The following is a 24,951-nucleotide window of genomic DNA, read 5'->3' as shown; positions in this document are numbered from 1 at the left end:
AAATCCCAGAAAAAAAAAAATGTTTGTACAAAATAGTTTTGAGTTTGTACAGTCAAAGGTAGACACTGCTATTTTTTTGAACACACCCCTTTCAACTAATTCAACTAATTGCCCAATTGCACAGCCTTAAGAGCGTGCATATCATGAATGCTGGGTCTTGTTTGTTTTCTGAGAATCTACTGAACCTACTGGTAACTTGTTTGCCACGTAGCAATAAAAAAATATACTAAAAACCTTGATTATTCTGGTTAGTCACATTGTACTGCTATTATTTTGAACAATACTGTAAATGAGGACAACAGACGCAATCAAAACCAGTGAAGGAGCAATTATATGAGTGCTCAGTTTGTCTAATGTAATACGCATAGCAATGCTTTTTGTTATTATTAAATTAAAAGAAAACGAGTCGATAGAATGGAAAAAGAATAGAGAACAATAGTGTTAGAGGGTAATTTTTTATAAAAAAAAAAAAAAAAGAAATTGAGTTAGAAATAGAATAGATTTCGAATATAGCAAAAATAGAACAAGTGCTAGAGGGTCAAGATGTTTCATGTTGTTTTTTAATAAATAAAAAGAAAACCAGTACATAACAAGAATAATATGCTCACACGTATGTGTGTATGTGTAAGATGTTTGTATGTATATGTATAAGTCTATGTACATAACATTTTTTTTAAAGAGACCAAACCTGAGAAAAAGTGTTTGACAGCAAATGCACCTGTTATTTTACTTTTATTTAGAGATGATACATTTTTTGTTCTTGACTTGTTTGAGATTGAAATGAAATGACATGCATGTGCCACTTGATTTAAAATGGTCAAACTGAAACCTAACCATTTTCTGATTATCCATTGTGTCTTAACTGACTGTTGTGTGTGCTTCTCTCTCTGTGTAGGTATGATGCCAGTCTGCAGCCCACCCCTCCTCCTGATTATGGTGCGTCGCACCTCCATTATTTCGAAGACTGGGGAGTGGTGACCTACGGAAGTGCCCTGCCTGCTGGGAGAAACCACACATTTCTGTCCTTCAAGTCGGGCAAGCTCGGGGGACGTGCTATTTTCGACATGGTTCACCAAAACAAATACAAAGACTGGATCAAAGGGTGGAGGAACTTTAACGCGGGCCACGAGCACCCGGACCAGAACTCCTTTACCTTTGCTCCAAATGGAGTCCCGTTTATCACAGAGGCATTGTACGGTCCCAAATACACCTCTCTCAACAATGCCGTCATGTTCGGGCCTGCTGTGTCGGAGAGCTGCTTTGCACCATGGGAAGGCCAAGTTACAGAGGTTTGTAACTCTAAATGGCTGAAGTACAAGCACGGTCAAGCGGCAGACTGCCAGGGGCGGGTGGAGGCGGCTCTGGAGCGGCAGGGCATGGTGTTTATTCGTGGGGAGGGTCAAGGAGCTTACAACCCTGAGCTGAAGATCAAGAGTTTTCAAAGGAACTTACTGCTGCTTCATCCTCAGCTGCTGCTGATGGTCGACCACATCCAGCTGCATTTAGGCAGCGAGACACGCAGCATGAGCGCCTTCTTCCACAACACTGACTTTCCCTTTAAGGAAACCCAAGTCGATGGAGTTCACGGGGCTCTGATCAGGCACGGAAACGAAACATCCAAGATGTTCTGGTTAGACGATACGGGCAGCAGTGAAAAGGCAGTAGTGGGATACAGGAGCTACCCCCGTGGATACCCCTACAATGGTTCGAATTATGTGAATGTGACTCTGCCACTGAGGCACCCTTTCAGCAGAGTGGCCTACATCTTCTTCGGATCCGGAGTGGATGTTCAGAGTTTCAGCGTGCACGGAGACTCGGAAACACTGGACATCTATCTGGTCACCGGGGATCACACCTACACCGTCTATCTGTACACAGACGTGGTTTCCTCCAAGCCTATGGCCATGGTGTTGATGGACCAAAAGAAAGTAGTGTTTGAAAGGACAGCAGGGACAAATGAGCAGCCCTTGGAGGAGGTGGAGGAATACGTTAATGTTGTGGAGGACAATCTGCAGCATGTAAAACCAGTCTTCCAGCAGCTGGAGAGGCACGTCCTTTCACGGGTTCTCAACACGGACAGTTTCCACAAAACTGCAGAGCGCCTCCTGAAGTCCTCGGACAAGAGGAAGACTCCGGGGACTGTGGAAAAGATGTTTTCTCTTTCTAAGAAGCAAGGGAAGGGAGGCAAGAAGGCAAGCTCTTCCAACAGCCTCCCAGACATCTTCGCTCAGATCGAGGCGAGGGAGAAGAAGGAGAGGCAGAGGACGATGAAGCGCGTCTATGAGGAGGCTCCGGAGGAGGCCGACGGCGACTCCAGGGCGTTCATCGATTACACTGATTTCAGAAAGGGCAGGAAAGTGGGATTTGTCAAGGGGCGGAAATTCAAAGAGGTACGCTTGGGGGCTACGGCAGAGAGCGACGACCTGTTTAACGCCACCTCGTACATTCGCCTTTTCCTGATTTTAAACATAGCCACTTTCTTCGTCCTGCTGGCGGTGCTGTTGACGCGCTTCCAGAGGGCGCAGAGCTTGCATACGCAGCGTTGTCTGTACTGCGTCCTCCTCATAGACAGCTTCATCCTGCTCTGTCTGTACTCCTCCTGCTCTCAGGCGCAGTGCTGACTAACATCACTGTGGGACGCTCAGAATGACTCATTCCAGCAAGTTTTGACACCAATTCTACGGCAGAATATCCCTGTTTGCAGCAGCAGTGCGTACAAGTGCTGGCTTGCTTGAGTCGGTGCTACCTAGGTGTCTGGGAAGAGATGTTGCGAAGCCAGCCCACCTCAGATCAAAAGCTTTTGTGGAGCTTTGAAAGAGTTTACATGAACTTTGTCTTGAAGTACACTCTTAAAAATAAAGGCTTAAAAGGTTCTTAAAGCTGCAGTAGGTAACTTTTGTAAATATATATTTTTTACATATTTGTTAAACCTGTCATTATGTCCTGACAGTAGAATATGAGACAGATAATCTGTGAAAAAATCAAGCTCCTCTGGCTCCTCCCAGTGCTCCTATTGCCATTTGCAGAAATACATCGCTCCCGTTAAGAAACAACCAATCAGAGCTGCGGTCCGTAACTTTGTTTGTGTTCAAAATGTAGAAAAATGTATATAATAAGCGAGTACACCATGAATCCATTTTCCAAACCGTGTTTTTAGCTTGTCCTGAATCACTAGGGTACACCTATAATAAGTGTTTATATTCGGACTATTATAGATTGTTTCGGGGGTACCGAAGCGGAGTAACCCAGTACCTTTGTGATTCTTCATAGACATAAACAGAGAGAAGTAGCTCCGGCTACGATGTTCTTCCGCAAGACGCTAGCAGTTCTGTTTATTAACCGCTAGAGCGTCAAAAGTTACCTACCGCAGCTTTAACAGTGATGCCATCGAAGAACCATTTTTAGTTCCACAAAGAACCATTCAGTCAAAGGTTCTTTAAAAAAGCATCTCTTTCTTACCGTTTTATAATCTGAAGAACTTTCTTCTGCCATGAACCTTTTGTGGTTCTCCAGATGTTGAAGGTTCTTTGTAGAACCATTTAGATAAAATGGTGGTTCTATGGCATCGTGAAGAAACTTTCTTTTTAAAAGTGTATAGAGCCCTGCATGTGACATAAGAGAGGGGAAAAAAATAAGAATTCACTTCCACAACATTACTCATTTTGTGGAGGGAAAATATTGTTAAAGCTTTGGCATGTTGGAAGTAATATATTCCATCGTTTTAGTTCAATTATGGCCACGGTTTAACTGACAGGAGGCAACAAATTAACAAAACATGGCAACAAAAGTTGTGAGAACAAATTTCTAGATCCTGATTAAAGTATCTATTTTTTTACTCTCTTGCGAATGTCATGTTTGGGGCTCCGTATTAAAGTGGGACTCTCTCTCTACGCTATTATCCAGACCTACTGCAAGCTATACACTCTTGATAACAACGTGGACTATCTTTCATCATAAAATGTGTAAAATGTATATATGTTGAAGCAAAGTATATATATATTTTTTGGATGTTGTTTTGTACCCTTCTATTAAAAGGCAACTACAGAAAAGTTATTTTGTTGATTTATTTACATTTCCACTTGGAAAATATACATTCAATCAATCCTTTTATTAGGGAATATTGAAAAATGTGATTTCCATATCCATAATATTCTGTATATTCATGTTCAGCTTTAAAGTATTTTGATAGCCTTAGTGTTGGTTTGAGTCTCAATATTTTGCCTCAAGAAAATTAATTAGAGAGAGGGAAAAAAAGACAAATTAAGGACATTATTTAGAAAGTTTTGTCTTCTAGAAAAAATAAAGTAAATAATTTTTTGAAGGAATTTGGATGGTGTTTTTGTTTCTAAGCTGATCTGGATCTCTTGTATCTGTCAGTACAGTTGTTTGATGGAAATCATTTCGTCTCATGAATAATGTGAAGAATTTTGCAACACAATACTGTTCTTCATTGCTCTCTCCACTTTGCACTAATATTCAAACTAATGTGTTTTAATTGTGCAACACAAAATTCACAATACCACAAGACTCTATAAGAACTTTCATAGAGTGATTTTAATTGTTTTGTGTTTTACTTAGCTTAAATTATTTTTATAAATAAATAAAAACTTTATTTAGTCGACATTCTGCTTCGATAAGAACACGTTTAAAAACATCACAGTCTTATTCTACATAAATACTAAGCTACTAAGATACTAAGTCTGTGTACACACTTAAGAACAGATAAAAGCACACATTTTCACAGTCCTTTATGTTTGATTACATTCATTGTCATTATATCATATCGATATATTATGTATTCTGAAGCAATTCTTTCAAAAATGTTGAAAACAAGTGTTATGCAATGCAAAGTAAAAGGAGATTATCATTTCATATTATCGAGTAAAAACCACATTGTTTCCCTTTTGGTATCATTTGAGTCACCAGATAGGTTTGTAATGTTAAACTGATGATTAAAATTGTACATTATTTTGAGACAGATTATTGTTGACTGAACAGAACAAATTCTTTCTTTAGTGGATTTGTTGTTTTCATTCATGCATAACATTATAAACATCCAAAACGTAGAAACTATTTTGAGAAACTGCTTTAAAAGCTAATGGACTGAACGCAGATAGATGTCCAGCAGTGTTCAGAAGGGCTTCGGTGACACCTAGAGGTCCACAGCGGGACTGTCGCGAAATATTGAGTGACGTCAAACTCGTTTTTCTTGAACTTTAAACCCATTTGAAAAATATAGAAGTAGGCCTATATGACATAGTAATTAATTATTCAATGATAATATCTTGCAACTGTAGAATTATAACAAAGTAAAATACGCCTTTGTCCAGAAAAAGGCTGAAGAACTGAAGAAAATCGTGACAGGAGTCTCCTAGTTTGCAAGAATGTATTTATAATTTTTCATATGGACACTGGTAAGTTTTAATTTAATCTTTTTAATTAGACAGAAAATTTCAAATTTACTGTACTGGTCAACATGATAAATAATATTATTTACAATTGCATGGACAATTTTTTTTATTTACAAAAAAGATTCTATATTTATTTATATAGGCTATATTGTTTAATAAGTCATAAACAAAAATTAAAATATTATCAAATAAGTAAAAGCAACTTTTAAAACATAGTGTATTTTAACCTTGCATACGTGCTGACGCAGGGTGACGCGGGTTTTGTCCTTCGTGAGTTTCCGTCTGATATTTACAGGATACTGACGTGTCTTTTCTCTCAGACCTTTCAGCGTGAGATTATTTAGAACTGATTCGAAAATCAAGAATTAATTAAATGCTTTAGCATTACGAGAACACTAGTTCTGTAACTAAGTGAAATCATGGCGGCAGATTGGGAGGAAATCCGGCGTCTAGCTGCGGACTTTCAGAGAGCTCAGTTTGCAGATACTATCCAAAGGTAAAAACCATGTTGTTGTAGTTGTTTAGCTGTTGTGCTTCATTCCGCATCTGGTTTCTAATGTCTTTAAAGCAGTATATCCTGCACAAGAATTTGCAAACTGACAAGAGTCTTGATCCAAAAAAATATTGTTAAACTGATGACTCCGTTTCACGCGACATTAACGGTCGCGCAATAACACGTCATCGGTGTCTATAAACATCATCACTGTATGACGCGTCGGAACTGATCATTTCTGTCCAGTACCGAGCTCTTGTGTTGTAACTTCATGTTTTTGGCCGTGTCATGATGCACAATGATGTTCTTTGGACTGTCTGTCAGTGTCAAGCACGTTGTAGCATATGCATTATTGTAACAGTATGGAGAGTAAGTCAGATTTATTATAAAAGTTTAGCAGATTATTAGAATGCATATTAACATCAGCTGTCACTAGAGTCATATTTTATTTAAATAATCTTAATAATGCAATACAATGATGATTGACAGATGTATACGTAAACATTCCTTAAAAAAAAGCATGTTGTATGATGCATTCTGGCATGATTTTATATATATATATATATATATATATATATATATAAAAGTGTGTATAATCAAGTAAACCTAATTTGTCCAGTACATGTTCATTTTTCAAGTGTCTGTAACCATAACAAAGTTACTCTTATGCTTATATTATAAAACCATTATAGATTTCAGAACAAAAAAAAGTGAAGGTGGACATTTTTAGAAAGATAACAATATATATATCGCATCACTCGGGGACTCGTAGAAGATGCAAAGTTTTGATCAGGTTTAAAAGTATTACAAATTCAAACCTGATTGAATATGTGTAGTAGGGTTGATGAAATGGTTAATTCCCTGTTGCTTTGAGTGAAACCAGAAATAACAGTATTGTTTTGTGAAAGTAGCTGCCTGTCATGTACGATTTGCCCTCAGAATTAGTTTAGTTAACTACAGATGTGTTTGTGTGTTGACCTCAGGTTGTCTGAGAGGAACTGCATCGAGATTGTGGCCAAGCTGGTGGAGGAGAAGAAGTTAGACGTGGTTCACACTCTGGATGGGAAAGAGTATGTGACTCCTGCACAGATCAACCGAGAAGTGCGCGACGAGCTCTATATGCACAGAGGTGTTTGACTTTAATAAGTGTCTCTTTGAGTAACAGAGTCTACTACACGACTGCTTGAATCTAATGTTTTGCTTTATATTTTAAGGGAGGATTAATGTTGTGGACCTTCAAAAGGTTGGTTTGATATATGACATAACATAAACATTTATAGTTTTTATATACAACTTATGAAGGAGGACCGATGGATCTTCTTCAGTGAATGGGTGCCGTCAGAATGAGAGTCCTAAAGGCTGATAAAAACATTACAATAATCCACACTACTCCAGTCGCATCTTCCTTATTAATGCTTTCTTCAGTGAAAAAAATCCATCGCTTTTTGTAAACACACATCAAAATCCATGAACGTGTTGTTTAGTACAGTTTCTGCTTGTAATCATTGCTTGATTGGTGCATATTTCTCTCCTGATTCAGACAAACTTTTCCACTGAAAATAACCAATATTTTGGATGGAGGACTGGTATTTTAGCTTGAGGTTTGAAGTTAAAAATGTCTTGGTGATGAGTTTAATTAATTCACACACAGCTGGCTTCACCAGATGTTAACTAATGGACTGGAGTGGTGTGGATTATTATGATGTTTTAATCAGCTGTTTGGACTGACGGCACCCATTCACTTCAGAGGATTCATTGGTGAACCAGTGATGGAATGCAACATTTCTTTAAATCTGTTCAGATGAAGGAACATCATCATCATCATGTCTTGAGGGTTTTTGAGTGAACTATTCCTTTAATTATTCTGTAATGTTTGTCACAGATCATCAATGTCGATTTGGTGCATGTGGAGAGCAGAGCAAGTGAAATCGCCAAATCAGACAAAGGCACACAGATCATTCTGGGTCAACTGATCGACGAGTGAGTGAGAAACCAATACATGTTCTTAAGAGTGTTAGTTGTAGAATAGAGGGGAACTATTGAAAATGCTCTTCGGTTCTGTCAGTGTATTACACATTTCTTCTTAAATGAGTCTTCTCCTGTTAAGAACATACTTAGATCGACTTGCTGAGGAGGTGAATGATAAACTCCAAGAGGCTGGCCAGGTGAACATCGCAGAGCTTTGCAAAACGTATGATCTACCAGGAGATTTTCTAACCGAGGTTAGTCCAGTCTGTGTGAACTATTGGGATTCTTCTTGTGAGAATGCATCTTCATGACCACTTTCAGCGGTTTGTGGAAACCCGTTTGCATCGCAGTTACAGTAATTGTCAAACTGTGGCGTGTCTGTCTGCATGTCTCTGCATATACAGTTCTCATAAGTTTACACACCCCTTGCAGAATGTGCAAAATGGTAATAATTGATACAAAATAAGAGGGAAAATGAAAATTGCATGTTGTTTTTTTATTTAGAACTGTCCTGAATAAGGTGTTTCCAAAAAACTTGGGAAACTGTACAAGGAATGGAATAATTTACAAATCTCATAAACTTATATTTTATACACAATAGAATATAGATGACATATCAAATGTTGAAAGTGAGACGTTTTGAAATGTCATGCCAAATACTGGCTCACTTTGGATTTCATGAGAGCTACATAAATAAAAATAATGGAATGCTTTTGAATGGTAGTGTATAGTAAAAAATGAGCAACACAATAATTATTTTCCAGTTGTAACGAAATGATCTCTTGACTGCCTTTTTGGCCAGTTTAACGGAGAGTTTAACACTCTGCTAGGAGCTGAACTCGAGGCTGGGCAGAGAGATCCAGGGTCAGATAGATCAGTACAACAGAGGAGTGATCTTCACACAAGCGTTCCTCTCCAGACACAAGGCTTGCATCTGCGGCCTGTTCAGTGCCATCACGAGGTAAGGAACTCCACCCCCCGTCTCAATAGAGAAATGATGGAAAATCTAGAATAAGAGGTGTTCAGTAACTATTACAAAGTTATCCAAATAATGTGCTGTTAGTAGCCCATTGATTAGTTTAACCAAAAATGAAAATGACTCATTCTAAACCCTTTAGACTTTTATTCATCTTTGAAGCACAGATGTATTTTTTATGAGATTTCTGTCCCTTCATAAAAAGTCCATTCATCCAAAAAGTTCATAAAGTGATCATGAAAAGTAATCAATATGATTAACAGATTTAGTTTAAGCTTTTATTCTCATATACCACTGACCAGGACTCACAGAACACGTGAAATATGTTAACATTTCAGGTTAACTATCGGTCTAATTGTGTTGAACCAGTGAACAGTGGATTTATTTTTATAAATCTCTGATTTCTCATATTTGTCAATAGAATACATCGTTTTATGTCTTACCTTTTCCCTACAGTCTCTCTTGTGTTTAAAGATGTATTTCTCTGTAGTTGTTTAACAGTTGTGATTCGATCCCTAGGCCTACACAGATCAACAACTTGCTGAATCTCTATGGTTTTCAGGAGAATCTGATGTACTGTGAGTATTGCAGTTTGGCTTTGTTACAGTATTTGAGCATTCTGCGTACAGACCGCCTGTTGGCTCTCTCTTGTTGACCAGCGGTGCTTGAAGAGCTGGTTAAATGTGGCCGTCTGAAGGGCTCTGTGGTCGGAGGCAGGCAGGATAAAGCCATCTACATTCCTGACATCTACTCCAAAACCCAGAGCTCATGGGTCGAGTCCTTTCTCAAGCAGAATGGATATTTAGGTCCGTTTATTTTAAATTATAGTATATTTCGTTTATTCATTTAAAATGTTCAGTTTTCCTTCTCCAGAAAAACTGTTGACACTAATCTAGCTCTGGAGTTGAGTTCATGTTAATCCAAGAACAGTCCTGCAAAGCTCTTCTCAGTCCAGCTGTGTCTCTTTCCCTGCAGAGATTGAGGCGCTGACCCGTTTGGGGATACCTGATCCGGTCAGCTACATAAAGAGGCGGTTTAAGTCTAGCAAACTGCTCTTTCTCAAATCTGCATGTGTTGGCAGAGGCATCATAGATCAGTTGGAGGCTTCTGTGGAGGAGACTATCAGCTCAGCCACTTGGGTCGACCTTCAGGTACAGTCAGGCAGACATTTATTTTTATTTGAATAAATACCTGTATAAATGTCATGTTAATTTCTTGTTCAGCCGATGATCCCGAGCAGTCTGTCGGAGGAGGATGTAGGAATTCTGTTGAATGAAGTGCTGAGGGGCATGAATGTGCAGTCCAGTGCCAGGCTTCTGTCCACGTGTGTGGTCAGCGAGAAGTTCATCACAGGATGCATCGCTTTGTTCGATGATATCATGCAACAGAAGGCACAGAAGGTATGCAAGCCTTTTCTGTACACTACACACCTGGAGTACCTGCACACTTCATATTAACATGACAGAATTGACCAAATCACTGAACCGAATTACTAAACATTAAACTAAACTAAAAACTAGACATGAAAATATATAAACTAAATCAAAAATACTAATGGATGAACAAGTAACAAGACGTCAGCACGTTTTTGGTGAACACACTGGCTTGAAAGCGCTGTTTCCAGCAAGAAATAGCTGTTGAACTTCTCCGCTTGAACAACAGGAAGTGAAGAATAACCCAGTGTTTCTGATAACGGAGGATGATGTCAAACAAGCGTCTGTTTTGTTGGAGTCTTCAGCCTCTTCAAAGAAAGACAAACGAGACGAACGCCGGAAGAAGGCTTCAGGTAAAGAGTTTATTTCAGATAATCGGAGTAATTCATCAGTGTGGCTTTTCATCCATGCTCTTAGTGTTGTAACCATCTGTATGTAAGTGTATTAAAATGACCAAATGCAGGGCAAATAAACACCAAGGTTAAGATGTACAGTCTCTCTCCTCTGGGAAGAAAACATTCAGGGTCATATGCAAATGTTTTTTTTCCTCTGCTATACCATCTAACACAGCTTAGCAATATAGAGAAGCCATACACCGTTAACGGCTGTGATGCAGAATAAAAGCTAGAAGCTAGCCAGAGCAACAACACTATACATCACTCAGATTTTAATTTGATTTTTTGCAGTAGTTTTTCATTCTTGTAGTAGAAATTGCTGTTGGCTCTCTGTGTTCCTCAGAGGGCAGCGGAAGCGTGAAAGGAGGAGGAGGAGGAGGAGGAAATGCCCGAGAGATCCGAATTCGCAAATCAAAGAAGAAGGGCAGGAGGGAGGACGACAGTGACGAGGAGACCACACACACCTCTCAGGGTACGAACACAGATCCGCTAAATAATACTCTTCGCATTTATTAGTTACTGTTCATTTTTTTAACCACTATATATATACATATATCTTTATATATTTATCATTTTAATGTTTATTTATATTTGTATTATGTAACTTTTGTGTATATATAAATTTGTGAGCTTTACTAACCTTGCTTTGTGTTGAAGTATTGTTATTTTTAATTCACATGAGCTATTTCATAACTAATGTTAACAAGTTTTACCACTTTAAAACCTTTCTGGTGAAATGTATGATGTAAGAAGGAATCCGCTGTACTTCCTGTTTTAATTTGTGATCTTACAGGCCGAAACAAGCAAGGAGACGTGCCCTTCCTCTCAGTGGAGGAGATCATGGAGGTGCTGGGGGAGAAAGTGTGTGACAGCTCCGAGGAGATGCTGCAGGAACTAGCAGAGCAGATACAGAGGTTCAAACCCTCATATTCAAGCATATAGAGACCACAAAATAGTGTAAAAAAAAAAGTACTGATTGAAATTGGAATAGTTTGAAAGAACATCTCTCAATTAAAAAAAAAATGCTCCATGAATGGTATCTTGTAAGTGTTGGTCTGAGCAGATTAAGCATTGAAGGTGCTGTAAGTTTTTGACTCTACTAAGGCATAAAAGAGCCAGTTGGCGGAAAACACAGCGCATTTCATTTCATTCATCGTCAAGTGCACTCATTCCTGTTGGTGTCTTCAATCTAAACCTACATGTGCCTCAGGTCTGAGGAGGAGTGTCTGAGTGAATGAAACCCTCTCTAGTGTGTTGAATTTGGACTGTGATACCTGGTTCAGCCACTCTGTGTCATTCCTACATACAGCACCTTTACCTCTGTTCGTTCTCCACATTCAAATCTTTATCCCACCAATTCATGCAGAACATTCGTTTTATTGTGAGCAGACCTTGAGTTTCTCATTTTAAAACTTTATTTTTTTTTTGCCAGGCCATTGAGCAAAATGTACCAGGAAGTGGTCAGTGCAGCTTTCATGTCCACAAGTTCAGCCGGAGCAGGAGGGAGCCGGAAGAAGAACATGAAGGATCTTCAGGAGGAGATCAACAACTTGTACAACAACATCCGCCTCTTTGAGAAAGGAACCAAACTCTTCTCAGGTTTGTTTGTGTCTATCTCAGTTGTTCTATAGAGAAAACCTTGCATGCTTTTCATAGTGTATCAATCATGCACAATTTACAGAAGTGTCTGTCCGACGCAAACGTTGTGCTTTTTTCCTGTACACACCAGATGAGACACAGGCTACCATCGCTAAGCATGTTTTGAAGACCGTATGTACGGATGCGACCAATGTGCTGCTGAGCTTTGTGGCAGCTGAGCATATGACCTCGGACAGCTCGACTGCCATCACCAGTGAGGTACGACCTACTGCTGTCACATAAACCGCATTCACAGCCGGTTACCCTCTGCTCCCACCCGTGCTGCTCCCCGCTGCTGGGAAATTAATGTGTAGTAGTCCGAGACTTCAATTTAGACTGAACCATTCTGCTTCCACTTTGTTATTAGTAAATTTGGTTGAACTGAACCCCAGACACAGAATGATAATGGGTTAAAATCAGCGTTTGCAGTGCGTATAGCTTTGTGTTTGCTGAGGCAGAGGTTTGGATCAGATCTGAGCAGGACTGCAGGGCGAGAGGAAGCTCATCAACACTGTGACCTCCTGAGAGACCAGGCCATAGACATCAACTCTCTCGGATTCTCCACTAGAAGCAGCTTACAGCTTCAATTGGCTGCACAAAACAATAAATGTTGATAGGAAAAAGCACACATTTTTATGTTGTGGTCTGTTTGTTACTGTGTTGCAGATCAGGCTGAAGATTCTGGCGAAGCTCTCAGATGAAGTTAAATCTCCTCTGATGAAGCTACACAACAGTCTCAATGGAAAGGTGTTTGACACATTACACAACATGGAACTGCTCATATGTCAGTTCAAACGCATGACTTTTACACAGCTCTACACCTCACTGCATGTTTTAATCAATGTTTAAGTGATTTTATAATGGTTTCAGTTATGAATACAATAATCGAGTGTCATGTGTAAATCCATTCTAGAGAATTCCGCAGATTTTTAATGGAGAAAATGTGAAAAATACCAAATATTCCATTACATTTTACTGTCAGTTGTCTGTGTTGGAAGTAGCAGAGCTTTTTTTTATCACTTTCAGGCCATTGAAGACTTTTTGTCATGTTTGGAGACAAGTGCAGAAGAGTGTGGGCTTCTTCTGAAGAAAGGAGACAAGAAAAGAGAAAGGTATAACCACTTCATTCCCCAGCACTGCACTGCAGTAATCAAACGTCTTTTATATATATATATATATATATTATTCAGTCATGGGCATTGCATTGCTTTAAGGAAGCCTCAAGTTAGCACTTAATGTTGGCTCAAGGTCGACCCATAATATAATACATTTTTTATCTGCACAAATATTTTCTTCGTGGAACATTCGGTCCTCCAAAACAGCCGCAGCACCACTGATGGGCTTTATTGTGTCGTGTAGACAGTGTAATTGTACTAGGGCCACACGATTAATCAAACGTAATTAATCGCGATTTTCATGCACATTTAGTCAGTAAAGCTAGTTCTGAGATTAGCAGTGAATCTCTATCACCTGCTCTCAGATGAAGCAGCATTTACTACACAGAGCCGTAGATCACTGAAAAGCTATGCAAAATCAGGTTCATAATCGCAGACGATATAATTGTAAGATTAGAAAAACAAAATCATTCGCGATAATGACAGCTGTTTGCGTATCTTCTCAGTAAACTACGGCTCTGTGTAGTAAATTCTGCTCCCATCTGAGAGCATGTGAAAAAAAACACGCATTTAATAACGTTTTAACTCCAAAATCACTTCATAACGTTGGTCGAGTGTTTGAAATAAAGCCTTCTGTGGCTTCATAAACAGAATAATTAAGGCACACAATATTCCATTGTATTCGAAGCAGTGATAACGGTTGCGTCGAATAGCATTTCATTATAGATATACTTTATTATGATGGAAATTATAATAAAAAGAACTCTAAGTCACATTCAATCAATGAAAGCAGTTGAATCTGTTTCTTCCTCTGCAGCGATAGGCATTTACTGGGTTTCTTCTTCGGGGTATATTTCAATTTTCAGCCGAGAGTGTCCTCTGGCCTTTCGATGGAGATTCACTGAAAGATACGCATGACAATCACAGCTTCGGTCTAATCACAATTTATTGCCTTTGTGATTTTTATTTCGATTAATTATGCCTCCTAAATTGTACCATGTCTATATGTTTGATTACGTACTATATACAAACCTTAACTTTTTTTTGCTGCAGATAGAGACAATGTATCCATGACATAACACTCTTTTTATAATGCTTTTATAGCAGCTTTACACTATTAAACAGGAAAGTAACAGAATCAGTGATGGAGACTTCAATGAGTCAAATCATGTGATATAGTTTATTTAGGAGCAAATGCAGACATAGCCTGACAAAGTTTACTTATGGTTGGTGTGTGTGTGTGTGTTTGCAGGCAGGCTCTCTTTGTGCACCGCCAGGCTCTGTTGGAGCAGTTGAGGGATACAGAAGACCCTGCGCTTGTGCTGCATCTGACCAGTGTCTTGCTCTTCCAGAACATCACACACTGCATGCTGCATGCACCTGGACGCTGTGTGCCGCACATCATCGGCTTCCTGCAGAGCAAGATTCCTGAGGTAACCAGCTGTGCCCTAAACCTGCAGTAAAATCAGTTCAAATATACAAATGGCTATTATACAAAAGATTTTTGCACAGTCAGTCACTGCGCACACTTTATGGGAAAACGGGGACAAACAATGAGGTTTATAAAAATACTAAAATGCCATATGTAAACCTGGACCACGAAAATAAGTGAATTGGTCAGTTTTTTTTTATTTGACATTTATACATCATCTGATGTATGGTTCATTAGTATTGGACAATATTTGGCTGATATACAACTATTTGAAAATCAGGAATCTGTGAATGTAAAATAATAGAAGTATAAAAAAAAAATCTGCTTCAAAATTGTCAAAATGAAATGCTTAGCAATGCATCTTACTAATCAAAAATTTAGTTTTTATATATTTACGGTAGGAAATTTGCAAAATATCTTCATGAAACATGATATTTATGTAATATCCTTATGATTTTAGGCATAAAAGAAATATGAATTATTTTGCCCCTTACAATGCATTGTTTGCTGTTTCCACAAATATACCCATGCTGTATATGACAGGTTTTGTGCTCCAGGGTCACATATGCTTTTGCATAGGTAGTATGGCACTCTGTTTTTATTTTTTTTTATTGAAAATGCAATTTATAATTAAACAAAACCCTTACAATTCTGTATCATATGGCACCATGACAAATCTACAAAAACACATGAGCTATGCATTTGTCTGTGTGTTTTAGGAGCAGCACAAGCTGTTGTCTCAGTACCAGAGTCTGGTGGTCAAGCAGCTGGTAGTGCAGGGTCATGGCATGGAGAAGAAGAGCAGTCTGGGAGAGGGAGCCCAAGAAAGTCCTGCTGTTTCTGATGATGTGGAGGGCCTGCAGAAGGAGCTTCACAGTCTCACCAGCGACATTAAAGACATCATCCTTTCTCAGAGAAAACCATCTGTCACAGAATAACACACAGCTGCTCGCAACAATGCTGTTGTTTGTGTTCTGCTACATCATGTATTAGAGCTCTAATTTTAAATCTGTGAAATAAACAGACTGAATTCAACCTTGCAACACTTTTCCTCTATGAGAAGCAGCAGAAAGTGACATTTGTTTGTGCTCTTCTGACAATTACAGTGCTTCACTGACAAAAGTGTTTTTCCCCTTCAAAGCCCTTCAGTGATCATCATTTTGGAAATATTTGTTAATATTTCCCAGTAATTTTGCATACATTTGAATTTCAGCTTGTCTATGATCCATAAATAAATTCAATTACCACTATGCCTCTAAAACTCATTTGTGGTTAGCGACATGAACTGCTGAGGTGCCAGAAGAAGAAATGTCTCTTTGTACAAATATAACAAGACAAAAAAAAATTAACCTTAATAAATGCATTACATTTAAACTGATGTTTTGGTACTGGTGCATGTGACATTTATAGAGTTTAGGTGTAATTATAGATCTCAAAACAACTTGTAGCAGCTAAATTTTAAAATAGTTCTATGAACAGTTCCATTCAAAGACACATCAAGCATTAAAATCATCTCCATATTGCTAAACATTAATCTATAATAAATAAATATTGGTTTGTTGTCATTAGCTACTGACATGACTTGCCAATTTATAAACATATGCATACAACATATGTAGAGATGCTAAGATCATAATTTTAAGCTCCTCAAATCTTAACCCCTTTCTCAATTCGAGCCTATCTCACAAAGACAGGCCCCTCCCATTATAGTTTGATTGACAGTAGCGTTTCAGAAGCACAGACTGGACTGGTGTCGACCGTTGCTTCACGGTCAGAGCAGGTGTACACAAAAATGACTCCTAAGCGATTGAGGTGTTCTTTCTTAGATGTAATAATACACAAAGCAGTCATCATTTACTCCCAACATCTAAGCCGCCAAAAACACAGTAGATTAAATTTGTTTCTAAAGGGATTGCGCCCCCAATCTTCATAAATGCATCTATGTTCGTGCAAATCATTTGTGATCCAGCTTCACCTACAGAAGTTTTTTATTTTATTTTTTTTTATGAATCTTTGCAAATCGCCTTTCCTAATAATGTGCTAATTAGCAAGTTTCACGATGAATGTGGCTAAAGTGAACAGTCCCTCAGAGAGCAGCTCTGAAGAGAAGGGTGGGGTCAGCAGAGCTCATTAACATTTAAAGGAAAATGCTAGTAAACTGTTTACTCTGAAAAGAGCAGTTGTTGACATGGTAAAAAAGGTGTTCCCTTTTGACAGTACACTCATACTGCATCTTAAGATGCTATGCTAAAAATACATTTTTCTTCCTGAATTGAAACCTTTTTTTCAATCATTAAGTGAAACATTATTTTCTTTAAGCTCTGAGTTTCCGAGTTGGGGGCGTGTCAATGGGAAACATGGCAGAATCGTAGTGGTGGAAATTATGATTCTTTCTAGAGATTCGTTCATTTTCAGTTCGTTCACCAAAATGATTCGTTCAGAATCGTTCACTGATTCGTTCAGTGACCATTTCTTCTTATTACACAAAATAAGCCAACAGGTGGCAAAAAAGAGTGTATTATGTGCTATGTCTTAAGTCAATGAACGTATTCACTTGTTACAAAAACTGATCTGGCTTTATTAAAATGTGTGTATAATCGCATTCAATATATAAAGACTAAAAGTTGTTCAGATGAACAAAGCACGAGGTTTTCTTGCCTAAATAGCATTTTAATTGTTTGGTCAGACAGTTTGTATATTATATTCACATTCATACATCGGGGATTAAACGTGGAGTTGCTAAATATCAAAACAAGCGTATGTGCACTGCTTTGCATTTTGCGAGATTGACATGCTAAATGGCAGACTAACCCGGTTTACTCTCATTCATTTAGTTCACGAACGAGATAAGCTATGTAACAGTTCATTTCATTCACGAATGACATGTGGATCAGTTCAGTCATTTCATTCACGAACGATCTTTAGATCTAGTTCAGACTCATATGAAACTCGTTCATTGAAGGGCGTATTCGTTCACTACATTCAACAAATCACATACTCTGTCACATCTCATACTCAAAGGCTATTGGCTCGATGTTGAGTAATTCTTTGACAGGATCAAATGGTTCAGTTATCCGGTTCACCGAGCTGCGCATGCGCTGCGCATGCGCTGCTTATAGCGCCGCGCTGCTGTGGAGGGAGGAACTTCACTGAACGAGAAATATGAGTCAGTGGATTACGTGAACGAGAACGATTCGTTCACCTAAAAGATTCGTTCAAAAAGAACGATTCGTTCACGAACGACACATCACTACAGAATCGATGGATCGACGGATGCAACGTCTGTTGTTGATGGTACATTTTTAGTTGAAATTGAGAGACAGGATTGCAATATAACAATTAATACATTAAAATATTTAATAAAAACAAAGCAAAGATACATAAATGGTTATCTTCATATCTTCAAGGATTACGCTAGAACAATTCATTTTTGACCAATACAAATCTTCTACAGTCCCTCTTACCATACCTTCATGGGATATGCCCACTGACCTGAGCCATTACAGTCTGCCAACATTCGGTCGCTATCGCTGAAGACTGCTCTGTTTCTGGCACTAGCATCAGTAAAGTGAATAGCGGAACTGCAGGCGCTCTCCATTAGCCCTGCCTGCCTGGAATTCGGGCCTAATAACTCTAAAGTCATCTTGAAACCAAGGCACGGTTACATACCTAAGGTGCTCTCCACTCCGTTCAGAGCACAGGTCATTACGCTCTCCGCCCCGTCAGAGCTCTGAGACTCTACATTGAGCGTTCCGACCCCTATAGGTGGAACAACTCTTTGTCAGCTTCAGTAACTTCCGGTCACGAAGCAAAGACTCTCTGTAGATGGATAGTAGACTGTATCTCGCTAGCATGCTCTTCTTTGGGCCTTCAATGCCCCATTAGAGTATCTTGGGCATGGTCCAGTGGTGTGGTCCAGAGGCCATGGCCGTATCTTGCTCAAGCTCTCTGGAATTAGTTCACTGGTTAGCTCTCGACCCCTGGGTGTAGTACTGCATTGCTTGCCATGATATGTATCTGCATGACTCAGTCATTGCTTCAGTCGAGGTAATCTGAGAATTATGTGGCGAACGCCCGCTTATTTAGCCAGATGCCCTGTCCATTCTGGCAGGCTTTGGTGGGCTTCGTCACCATAGGCTCGTGTAGCTCTGCTGCCAAGTCATTTGTTAGTTTTTAATTCACTACACAAACCAATGGATATGCAGTTTCACTGCATGATTGAAAAAAGGCTTCTTTTTTCAGTTTCCATTTTCCCATAGAATCTAGCAAGACGCAGAACGTCTCAGTTACGTATGTAACCCTCGTTCCCTGAAGTAGGCAATGGAGACGTTACGTCAGTGACTGACGAAATCAGGGATCTCGCTAGAGAGACAAATCGCCTTCGAGTGTTAACAAAATCTGCCAATGAATATTGGCGTGTGAGATTTGCATTGCGTACCCCGCCCCGCAGCGCAGGTATAACAAACAGTTTTTTCATATATTACAAAAAAAGCGATAAATAACTAAAACTGTAACTGTAGTTTGTTTGGCAAAACTAACCAAACTATAATAAAATTATAGAGTAAATGTCCTTAGTTTTCATCTTTGTCAATGTCTTTAATTTTTTTACGCTATTTAAAACATGCAGCATATTCGTTCAGCTGCATTTCCTTTCCCTGCTCTCCCTCCATTCCTCTGTCACTCATGCATCTATCAAATGCTCGCACACACACATACAGACATACACACAGTCCCTCCCCTCCATGCACACCCAGCTTGTTCTGACATTAACAGATTCTTGTTTTTTACTGCAATGTAGTTCTTCTGTGGTAGTATGGTTTTTCATAGTATGCTACTTAATCACATACAAGATTGCTGTTTTCACATATCTCCAAGTAATTGTGTTGATTTGACACTGACTACCATAGATTATAATGGAAAATTGGTTTCTGTTTATACAGTATATGAGAGGGTTTGGTCTTATCTCCAGGTCTTATGAAATCTAAAAATAAACCAAATCAATATTTCATTAAATAGGCAATAGGCTTCTTGTAAAGGTATTACTTTTACTAGTTATTAGAATGGTATTTCAGTGCACTTAACTTCTAACTTTTGAGTTGATCAAAACAGTTCTCTTTGGGATATTTAATAACAATGAGATATTCTGTAGCCTACTGATTATCAGTTTGTCGCATGTTTAGACCTTGTATGTGTGTTGCACAACACATGTTGTTCTTGGCAATTACGGTGGGGATTGATATGGTAGTGGACCGTGATGGTCAAAGAAGAAGTGAAGGAGCAGTACCCCCCAATTATGGTGGGGTAATTTGCACTCTGGGCAGTGCTACATATGGAAGTCCCTGCGGTAGACTCAGGTCACCTGGGGTGAGATCACTACACAGCAGAGACGGCAGAGAGACCTCTGCAAGGGAAAGACACAGACTCACCATGGGGTAAGCCGTACCGTGGAAGAATACACATGTGGGATCACCCCAAAAGGGTGTACACACGGCACCTAGCCCAGCACAAGGGCTGATCTTGGGCATACACACGAGTGCTAGATCTGGCGTCTGGTGCTCCACCACGCCTGACTGCCGAGGGTGCGGGAGGAACTTCTACAGGGTTTGCCAAGAGGGAAACTGAACTAAGCACTTAGGCACACGTATCCGGTCCATAGAGGGGAATGGCACAGCAAGCGTGATTGACACCAAAGCCGGTCTAGCATTACAGGCCATCTGAGGCAAGTACCCGAGAGGACACAGGCTCTACACAGAGATTATAGAATCTTGCAAACGTGTTAGGTGTCGCCCAGCCGGCAACTCTACAGATGTCTGCTATCGAGGCGCCCCGTGCCAAAGCCCAGGAGGAAGCCACAGCTCTTGTAGAGTGTGCTCACACTCCAAGGGGGCATGGTAAGCGTCAAACCTGATATGCTAAGACTATAGCCTCCACTATCCAGTGGGCAACTTTTTGTTTGGAGACAGCCTTTCCCTTCTGCTGTCCTCCAAAGCCTGAAGCTCTGTGTGCGGTCCACGTAAATGCGCAGGGCACGAACGGGATAGAGCAAAGCGAAGCCTGGGTCTGCCTCCTCCCAGGGCAGCACTTGCAAGTTAACCACCTGATCCCTGAAGGGTGTGGTGGGAACTTTGGGCACGTATCCGGGCCGGGGTCTCAGGACAACGTGAGAGTTGGCCGGCCCTAATTCGAGGCATGTATCGTCGACCGAAAATGCCTCCAGGTCCACGACCCTCTTGACCAAAGCCAATGCAGTGAGGAGTGCTGTCTTCAGCGACAGAAACTTAAACTCTACTGACTGCAGAGGCTCGAAGGGCTCCTGCTTCAAGGCCGTCAGGACCAAGGAGAGATCACAAGAGGGTACCAGATGAGGGTGTGGAAGGTCCAGCCTCCTTGCCCCCCTAAGGAACCTGATGACCAGGTCGTGCTTCCCAGTGGACTTGCCATTTACTGCATCGTAATGTGTGGCAATAGCGGCATCTACGGGGGGCTTCCTGGCGGGAGGAACACCAATCGACGAACAGGTTCCACTTCAGCGCGTAGGCGTGCCTAGTAGAGGGGGCTCTAGCTGAAGTGATGGTGTTTACTACTGCTGGAGGTAAACCCCTTAGAACCTCAGCGTCCCATTCAGAGACCACACATGGAGATTCCACAGGTCTAGGCGTGGGTGCCAGAAGGTGTCCCCTCTCTGAGAAAGGAGATCCTTCCTCAGGGGAATACGCCAAGGAGGGGCTGTCATGGGGAGCATCAGTTCTGGGAACCAAGACCGACTAGGCCAGTATGGCGCTACTAAGAGGACCTGCTCCTCATACTCCCTGACCTTGCACAGTCTCTGTGTGAGAAGGCTCACTGGGGGAAATGCATACTTTCGTAGACCCGAGGTGCCAGTGCATCCATCGGACAGGGAGTAAAAAAGTGTGGCAGTGGGACTAGAACAGCTGGCAGTGGGACATGTCCGGGGAGGTGAACAGGTCTACCTGAGCATCCCCGAAGTGTCTCCAGATCAGCTGGACAGTCTCGGGGTGGAGTCGCCACTCTCCCGGAAGGGTGAAGTGACAGCTTTTCGGCTGCACACCTGGGACATGAACGGCACGAAACGACCTCAGATGCTTCTGACTCCAAAGGAGAAAGATGGCGGGCGAGTTGCAACATGGTGTGTGCCATGAAGGCAACGCTGAAGCAGTCTCATATAAAGCAACCCGAGCTGCGTGATCACGGCAGTGGATGCCATATAGCCCTCTGAAACTGTTTCAGTGGAACCGCCTTCCTTCCTCGAAATGACTCCAGGCAGTTCAGCATTGCAGTGCAGTGATCGACATCTGGTCATCTGCAGGTGGGCCGGATGAAGTGCTGGGTCCCGCCCTGTCCGAGGCACCAGCATCCGCATCGTGGAACACCAGGGGGCACGATGTGCTGGAGGAGTGTGGGGCCCATGGAGACTCGCTCGGCAGGTGAGCCCTCACTGTGATCCTCAGATCACCCTGGCCATGAGCCAAAGTAGCCCTCCTGTTAAAGGAGGAACTAGAATGGGGCATGGGGAGGGGGACTCCTCCCCGTTTGATGTAGAGGAGCCTTGATCGCAACATGGCGATGGTCATGTTCCCACAAGGAGAACATATCTCATCCCCGAAAGCTGCATCAGCGTGCTCAAGGCCCAGGCACGAGATGCAGCGATCGTGACCATCAGATGGAGCCAGGAAGTGACCAAATCCAGAAATGCACGAGTGGAAAGACATCTTTAAAAAGACGCCCCACATCCAGAAATGCACAAGTGGAAAGACATCTTTAAAAAGACACCCCATTACTCGTGGAGCTCTTTTAGTATTTGCTCTTTTAGTAATTTAAACACAGAAGTGTTGAAGCGCCCAGGAGGAGTAGCAGCATTACCGCAGAATGAAAGCTGCAGCATGCTGAAAAAAAGGCAGCAGCATTGGCAACCCCCGCTGATGCGGCGTAACACCAACACTCGTCAATTGGCTTGTCTTGACAACAATTTGCCCAGGAAGCTGAAGGCTCGGCTCCGAAGTGAAATGCTGTTTGTGCGACTGCACGCGCTTTCCTTTTATACCCGTGCTGCGGGGCGGGGTGTGCGGTGCAAATCTTGCACGGCAATATTCATTGGCTTGTTTTGTTAACACTCGAAGGCGAGATCCCCAATTTCGTCAGTCCCTGACATAACGTTGAACGTGACTGACTGAAAGGGAGCTCGTTCCTGTATCTTAGGGAAGCGTGGTTGCAATAGTAACCCAGTGCGTTTTTTATACTACCATTGAGAAATCCTAACCAAACTATGTTATAGACTTTTCATTAAGACCCTAAAGAATCATATAAACTTATGGGAAATGGGCATCCCATGACCCCTTTAAGCAAATATAACACCTATATAGGCTATATAGAACCAAAGGCACAAATTAAGTAATCTATTAAATGATAAATCTGCTACACCAATCAACCACATCATTTGCCTAATTTTGTGTGAAAATAAACCGAAAGATAGCCAAATGAAATATCCACAGGAGCACTCATTATTTCAGATTCTATAAATATGACAAACAACAAGCCACATAATTATGATTTCACTCCCGCCCACATTCCTGTAACCTGATTAAAATGTACTGTCGTCAAAATGGATATTTTCTCACAAAAAGTATTAACACTGCACTACATGTAATGGGCATCAATTATACCTTTCCACTTATTGTTCTGAAAGCCCATTAGGAAGTATATATATATGTATGTATATATATATATATATATATATATATATATATATATATATGTATGTATGTATGTATGTATGTATGTATATATATATATATATATATATATATATATATATATATATATATATATATATATATGTGTGTGTGTGTGTGTGTGTATATATATATTTGCCTAATATATATATATATATATATATATATTTGACTATTTTTTGAAATATAATTGTTTACTCGACAAGTGTATTTATGTTTTTGCATGCATTTCATTTGTCCATTAAAAAGACTTTTGACATCCATGATTTCTGGCTTTGAAGAGCAGGGGCACTGCCACGGTTTCTGTTCCCCCTGGAAAGCATATTCACTCACCCCTTTTGAAGAGAACTGGTTAACTTATATTTGGTACAACAGCTGAAAGAGTTTTTGCAAAGGACACAATTTTATAAAACTTAAAAAAAAAATCAGTTTGAGTATGTGGTGAATCAAGGTCAAAGTAGTCGTCAAGTCACCATTATTTATATAGAGCTTTTTACAATGCAGATTATGTCAAAGCAGCTTTACAGTATTAAATATGAATCTGTGTGATGGTTGTTTCAGTTTTAGTTGTTTTCTTTGGAAGCCTGTGCAGTAACCTTGACTTTTCAATAGGGCTTTCAAAGAAAACACCCTTTCTCAGAGGATAGCATAGCTTCTGTGTAATAAAGCTATGATTTACTAAATGGTTAACTTCAGGATCTGAAAATGTACTAAAGCAGCTTTGCAGGGTGCAGGGACTGTATTACATGGTTGTTACAGATGGCTATTATTTTACAAGCACACAACTGCTCTCGTTTGCACTTGTAATTTTTCCTTTTTCTTTGCAGTGTTCGGGGACAGGTTTCTTGAACACTTTTTCATCCTTGTTGCCATGGGAATGGCAGGGAGATGATGAGTAAATTCTTTTTTTGAGTCGAACAGCAATAGAAGTTGAGAGTGAGAGTGTGAAAACCTCTATAAGAAAAATCTAAATTACCATCTCCCAATGGACATATATATACACTTCCAAAAATGAAATAACACAATATAACATGCTAAAGCTATAAATGCATAAACAAGTATTACATATGATCTGATACAACATACTCATATAATATACACGAATTAAGTCACATGATCAATTTCATGGTAAAATAACAAAATATAGACAGACATAAAGCAAGTTAAAAGTCAGTGTCAAGTTACTTTTTGATAATTGGGCCAACATAAAGGTGTGTGAGAGGAATTTATTTTCATTTTACAAATGGCTGCTTCTATTTTTTGTGTGAAAGTGATAAATGTGGTTTTATAAAACTAAAATGATTGCAAATAAATATACAATTAAATTTACAAATATAAGT

The 24,951-nt window shown here is 40.1% G+C and overlaps 2 protein-coding genes across 2 annotated transcripts in view; both read left to right on the top strand.

Moving 5' to 3' along the window:
* Positions 1-2,967, top strand: part of dse (dermatan sulfate epimerase) — a 28,398-nt gene extending 25,431 nt beyond the window's left edge. The window contains exon 6 of the mRNA XM_026291627.1: positions 896-2,967. Within this exon, the coding sequence (XP_026147412.1) occupies positions 896-2,621 (1,726 nt within the window). The 3' untranslated portion in view covers positions 2,622-2,967. The remainder of the gene's footprint in view (positions 1-895) is intronic.
* A 2,695-nt stretch (positions 2,968-5,662) lies between these two features.
* Positions 5,663-16,111, top strand: ufl1 (UFM1-specific ligase 1). Its single transcript, XM_026291626.1, has 19 exons — positions 5,663-5,907; positions 6,888-7,033; positions 7,119-7,147; positions 7,787-7,884; positions 8,012-8,126; positions 8,703-8,833; positions 9,368-9,426; positions 9,508-9,654; positions 9,824-9,999; positions 10,072-10,248; positions 10,511-10,634; positions 11,020-11,148; positions 11,470-11,590; positions 12,109-12,275; positions 12,406-12,533; positions 12,981-13,061; positions 13,341-13,426; positions 14,682-14,862; positions 15,581-16,111. The coding sequence occupies exons 1-19, from the start codon at positions 5,831-5,833 to the stop codon at positions 15,797-15,799; spliced, it is 2,391 nt and encodes a 796-aa protein (XP_026147411.1). The 5' UTR covers positions 5,663-5,830; the 3' UTR covers positions 15,800-16,111.
* The last annotated feature ends 8,840 nt before the right edge of the window (positions 16,112-24,951 follow it).

This window comes from Carassius auratus, chromosome 20, assembly GCF_003368295.1.
Source record: "Carassius auratus strain Wakin chromosome 20, ASM336829v1, whole genome shotgun sequence".
In the NCBI taxonomy this organism is placed as follows: Eukaryota; Metazoa; Chordata; class Actinopteri; order Cypriniformes; family Cyprinidae; genus Carassius; species Carassius auratus.
The sequence above is the reverse complement of the archived record's forward strand: the minus strand, read 5'-3'. Positions and strand labels throughout refer to the sequence as shown.